The 6,305-nt window shown below is 29.2% G+C and overlaps 1 protein-coding gene across 6 annotated transcripts in view; it reads left to right on the forward strand.

The window, feature by feature from the left end:
* The window catches only part of NEK1 (NIMA related kinase 1), a 130,358-nt gene that overhangs the window by 25,756 nt on the left and 98,297 nt on the right, over positions 1-6,305 (forward strand). For 5 of the 6 annotated variants that reach the window (XM_023530729.1, XM_011360276.2, XM_011360278.2 and 2 more), the window contains 4 exons: positions 327-394; positions 521-607; positions 3,434-3,488; positions 5,580-5,780. In XM_023530729.1, coding sequence (XP_023386497.1) covers positions 327-394; positions 521-607; positions 3,434-3,488; positions 5,580-5,780 — 411 coding nt within the window. The remainder of the gene's footprint in view (positions 1-326; positions 395-520; positions 608-3,433; positions 3,489-5,579; positions 5,781-6,305) is intronic. The other variant, XM_011360281.2, reaches the window with a different exon arrangement.

The raw sequence follows: 6,305 nt of genomic DNA on the forward strand, positions 1-6,305 counted from the left end.
TTTTTTTTTTTTTTGCTTGTGCTTTTGGTGTCATATCTAAGAAATCTTTGCCTAACCCAAAGGTGTGAAGATTTACTTCTATATTTTCCACTAGGAATTTTATAGTTTTAGTTCTTATATTTAGGTGTAGGAACCATTTTGAGTTTATTTTTATGTACGGTATGAGATAGGAGTTTACATTCATTCTTTTGCATGTGGATATCCAGTTATCTCAGTTATCCAGTTATTTTTTTTCAACCGATTCATTTTTTATGAAAAAAGTTGCTGAACCAGAACTGAACTGTAATAATAATTCCATTTTTTTTTTTTTTTCCCCTCTCTCACAGAACATATTTTTAACCAAAGATGGGACAATACAACTTGGAGATTTTGGAATTGCTAGAGTTCTTAATAGGTAATATATCCATTGTAAACTTTATTTTGATATATCTTTAGTGAAATTTTAATTCATGATGATGTATATGTGGTAATTTATATCTTTAAGTATTTTAAACTTCTCCAATAATTCTTTTTCTTCCAGTACCGTAGAACTTGCTCGAACCTGCATAGGGACCCCATACTACTTGTCACCTGAAATCTGTGAAAACAAACCTTACAACAATAAAAGGTTTTTAAAATGATATTCATTATATATATTTTTTCTTTAAATCTTTCTATTATATTTATTAGCCTTCAGAATATTATTCTAAAATCAATAATATGCAGATGTAAACATATGTATATAAATACATACACACACACACACTTCAGTATATGATAAGAGGAATTGTAAAGAGGCTATTTTACTATCTTGCTAAAGAAATTATAGAATCACTTTATTGTTTAAATTATATTTGGAAATAGACTGCTTTCTTCTATTATTCTCTTTGAAACTTCCTACTGAATTATAATACTTATTTTTTTAACATTTTTTTTTGTTCCTGGCACTGTTTTGTATGCTTTCTGTGTATTAACACTTAATCTTTACAATGACCTTGTGAGTTTTATGTATTAACTGTGAACAATTGTTCCTCCTTTCCTTACAAGGAAATCAAATGCAGAGAAAGGTAAACTATCTTCCAAGTCCCAGGCATTTGGCTTCCAACTCCAAATTTCTAATTACTGAGCTATACTGTGGTTACCAGATTGTATATATAGGTGGGAAGAGGAATTCTGCCACTGGATTCCAATTATCTTTTATTTTCTCTCACTCTTTCTAATAGAAAAGTCCCAACCAGAAAACCATGGACTTAATTTTGAAAGCACTCATAGAAGCTAAAAGGAAGACAGTGGTAATTGGCAGTAATGAATGTACTCATGATTGTTATCCGTCCCTTCCCCACCCTCACACCCCCTTTTTTTTTGAAGATGAGGAGGAAACTGTATTTTATACTTGAGCAATAGAAACTGATTATCCTAACAATGTATCTTTAAATTTATATTACAATGATCAGTATTAGTGGATATTCTAAAGGATAATAGCATTTTCTTTGAACTAAAGTAATTTTACATGTTAATGTTACCTCTGTTTCTTGTCAATAAGTCAACTGTAAAATACATCAATCTTTAGGAATGGATTTAATCATCCTTTAAAGAATTTTATATACAATTTTTGTGGGAAAAACACTTTTGAAATGTAACAGACCAGCATCAATTATACTTTGAAATACATATTTTTTAAAATGTATTTTAAAGTATTTTATTAATAGGATCATTAGCTTAATGTTTTTGTTCGTACTGTTTAATTTGTAACACGTCCAAGTTACTAGAAAGCTTAATTATATTTACATTCTTTTCCCAGCTGAATCTTAAAATTAAATAGATTTTTGGAGTTACAAGTTTATATTTGTAGATATTTGTTAGAGTTTGGTAAGGTTAAGATAACCTTAGGATTTTTTTTTAATCATTTTTTTATTTTTCAATTATAGTTAATATACAATGTTAGTTTCATATGTACAACATATGATTAGACATTTATATTACTTATGAAGCGATCACCCCAGTAACTCTAGTACCCATCTGATACTATACATAGTTATTACAATATTGTCTATAGTCCCTATTCTATACTTTACATCCCAATGGCTGTTTTGTAACTACCAGTTTGTACTTCTTAATCCCTTCCCCTTTCACCCATCTCTCCCAGCTGAACCCCACCACCTTTCTGGCAACCATCAACATGTTCTTTTATCTATGAGCTTGTTTGTCTTGTTTTCTTGTTTTTTTTTTCTTTTAGATTCCACATATAAGTGAAATTATATGGTATTTGTCTTTCTCTTTCTGACTTATTTCACTTAGAATAATCTTCTTTAGGTCCAAAGAAACCCAAAACTCTGATTTGAAAAGACATATGCATCCATGTGTTAATTGTAGCATTATTTACAATAGCTAAGATATGGAAGCAACTTAGTGTCTATCAGTAGATGAATGGATGAAGAAGATGTGGTGTGTGTATATATATACATATATATATATATTTGATGGGGAAAATGCTTTAAAAATTTAATGGATGAGCATCATCAGTTATACTTTGAAATTCATATTTTTTTAAATGTATTTTAAAGTATTTTATTAATAGCATCATTAGCTTAATGTTTTTGTTCATACTGTTTAATTTGTAATATGTACAAGTTACTAAATAGTTCAGTTACATTTTTATTTTTTCCCAGCTGAATCTTGAAATTAATGATTTCATTACATATAATAGAATATTACTGAGCCATAAAAAAGAATGAAATCTTGCCATCTGAAACAACATGGATAATCCCAAGATTTCAATAATGGATTTTATTCTTTTCTAATAAGTTCAGCTTCAGGAGCAGTGGTTTATACTTTTGTTGACTTCTAAGGACCACTATCATTCTGAACTATGAGTTCCTTTTTCCTTTTTAAAAATAGAGGTAGTTTTTCTTATTATAAAAATATCTGTTTATTTTAAGATAGAAGAGATCATATACAAAGGAGGTAGTGTAACTAAGTCTTTAAATTAGAATAAATATTCTTACCTAATATTTCAATTGGCTATTACAGGTTTATTTGAGACAAAACTTTAGTAAATCAATATTTTCATGTTTTTAAAGTAGTACTTTTCTTTTAAAATAGTATTTGTCTTTTAATGTAGTATTTTTCTTTGTTAAAAATTATGGCATTTTGCAAATAATTGAATAAAGTAGTTTGAGTTTTGTGAGACAACAGCATATCTATGAAATTTGCTGATTCTGTTTTTTAAAATATTAAATTTCCTTAACGAAACTTTAAAATATTAGAGCAACCATTACTTTTCTAATCTGAGATAGCTGTTTTTGTCATTTGGTTATGACATTTTAAGTTTTAAAGGACATGTTTTGTGGATCACATATTTTTGCAAAGCATTTTCATGCAGGTATTGTTTCCTTTAAATGAAAAAATTTCAAGTGAAATCTGATACTTACAAAAAATTTTTTCTCTTTTCTAGTGACATTTGGGCTCTTGGATGTGTCCTTTATGAGATGTGCACACTTAAACATGCAGTAAGTAGACATTTCTGAAGTGTTTTTAAAATTATGTCAAAAAGTGATTATAATATTTCTTTTTTTTAAAAAATCATGTCACCTTTCAGACAATCCTCTTGTAGTAGAAATTCTTATGTCAATTTTAAATTTCTTGTAAGAAGTATAAATTTAAATCGACTTTCCCTTAATATATATGCATATATTACATATGCATCTTATATGTTTGTTATAATACACATATACTTTTTCCAGAAAATTATTTCTAAAGACAGAAATAAATTTGCTATCTTTTAAATGTTAAGTTCATATATTAATTTGATATTCTAGCTTACTAAATTTTATTAGTTTCATTTTAGCAATTTTTCTAAAAACACCCAAATTATTTGAGTTTGGAATTGAGATTATCTAAGGAACATTTTTCAACATATTTATCAAGGGATTTTATCGGTTTAAATGCTCTTCAGTTTTAATTTTCACTTTTGAAACTCTTTTGAGATGGCATATACACCAAAAAGGGGCAGTTCTTGTTCTAAATAGGTTGAATTTTAATCATTTTCCATTTTGGAATTTGGAATTGGCATTTTAAAAATCCCCCCCCCCCATTGATTAAACAACAGTATTTTCATTACAGAAAATATAACACAAAAATATAAAGAAGTGAATAAATATCGAGTAATTCTTTCAACCAGTAATTACTACTTGTAATATTTTGTCATCTTCTAGGATTTCTTCTAGAATAATTTATAAAACGAGTTTTGTTTTTTTGTTTTCCTCAAAAGTTTAATTATATTTTATAAGCAGTTTTATGGTTGGTTTCTTATTGCCTGATATTGTTTGGGGAGTATTTTCCTTCGTTGTGTTTTTTTCATGTTTGTATACTCTCCTACTGTATTGCTTTAGATTTTTTTCTTCTTAAGGAAAAATATATAGACTGCCAAATTGACATGGGATGGTAGTTATAACATCTGTGTTTGAGGGAATTGGTCAGTTTTTCTGTGACACAGTCATCTTAGGTCTAAATTAGTGTATTTTTTTAAAAATGTTTTCATTTACTTTTAACTGTCACTGTTGCTTCTGTATTTTGTAAATGTTTACTCTTAAGTGGACATGAGAAGTTAAGTAATTCACTAACCTTTGCTTATGAAGAGTTTGCCAGTTGACAAATAAATGAAAATTCTTTATATTGAAGGACTAGAGTAACATATCTTTCTTCGTTTAAGATTCTTTCTTAAGTACGTAGCTATTTCTGTAGCAGTTGACTTGAATTCAGATTTTAATAACTTGAGTGACATATTTTAAATGTGCTAGGAGAATTCAACATTGAACAGAACTCTTTTATAATTGGAATAATCACCAATGCCTAATTATACCAGGACTTATTCTGTGTATTATGAACATGTTGACAATGTACAACTGTTCTGTACTGTTTTAGCTGAGATGTCAAAGCTTAATTTTACTTATTTTCAAATTGAAATATTCAGATTTTAAACCGCCCCACGTTTTTTGTTGTCGTTGTTGTTTTTACTTCAGTTAGAGTTTATAGTGTGTTTAATTCTAAAATATACAGTATTCCCATTTATATATTCTCCTTTGGACTACTTGCCACGTAGTTCATTCCATGGCTTTTGGGAACATCACACACTTAATAATAATAACAATAATAATAAGCAGCAGTGTTTACAAGGAAAGTAATTAGCACTTTTATTTATTATATTTTCCCCAAAATGCTTTAGTTCTGTAGTTAATTCCTTGTTCTAGTTATACAACAGGGCACAAGAAAGCAGGTCTTAAATAAAGGCCACCAAGTTTGTTTGTTTTACCATCTTATTATTGTCATGTTTTTATAAAATCTTTAATTAATACCTATATCTTTTAATATTCTGAATACGTAAAAATTTTATAGCAAGTTATAACATTAATGAGGACTGATACTGTGTTTTAAATATATTCAAGTGAGCCTTTCTCTTGAGAACATATGCTGATTAAAATATTTGGAAGAGGATTGTATTTCTGTTCTATATTGATAAAAGAACTATTGCTCATTGTTGATATTCCCATTTTCAATTTATGTTTGTTAATTTATATGTTAATTTATTTTCTGGATTTTAGTTTGAAGCTGGCAATATGAAAAACCTGGTACTGAAGATAATATCTGGGTCTTTTCCACCTGTGTCTTTGCATTATTCTTATGATCTCCGCAGTTTGCTCTCTCAGTTATTTAAAAGAAATCCTAGGGATAGACCATCCGTCAACTCCATATTGGAGAAAGGTTTTATAGCCAAACGCATTGAAAAGTTTCTCTCACCTCAGGTATGTTTTTATACTTTAGAATTAAAATTGAACAGTAGAGTTATGGTACTTAACTAGGATATCACTCCTGTTTTGAGGAAAGCTCTTCAGAACTTTGAGGAATGAAGTGCTCTTTTCAAATTACTTCAGAGTCACCTTTCTTTCCATTCTTGTATAACTCTTCCCCTTCCTTTTTGCTTTCTAGTTGTGAATCTGTTGGAGGGAAAACATTACAACCGTGTCTCTTTTTAACAGTTAATTCTTAACTTTTGTTACTTCTGATCACCAAATGTATGGTGGCTTTTTCTCACACAGGCAATTCTGTGACACCAGCTGGGTGTCCTACAACTCAATTCAGTTCTGACACTATACCTGGAGATAGCATCAAATCCCTCAGTCCCACAAGACTGCCTCCACTTCAGAAGCCATCGACATTCCAGGTTGTCACTTTTGCTTTAGACCGACCAGCTTTAAATCAAAGTTTCCCACAACTCCCTCCTCGAGTTCAATTAATTCGCTAGAGCAACTCACAGAATTCATAGAAAC

The sequence above is a fragment of the Pteropus vampyrus genome, unplaced genomic scaffold, assembly GCF_000151845.1.
Source record: "Pteropus vampyrus isolate Shadow unplaced genomic scaffold, Pvam_2.0 Scaffold53, whole genome shotgun sequence".
NCBI classification, from domain to species: domain Eukaryota; kingdom Metazoa; phylum Chordata; class Mammalia; order Chiroptera; family Pteropodidae; genus Pteropus; species Pteropus vampyrus.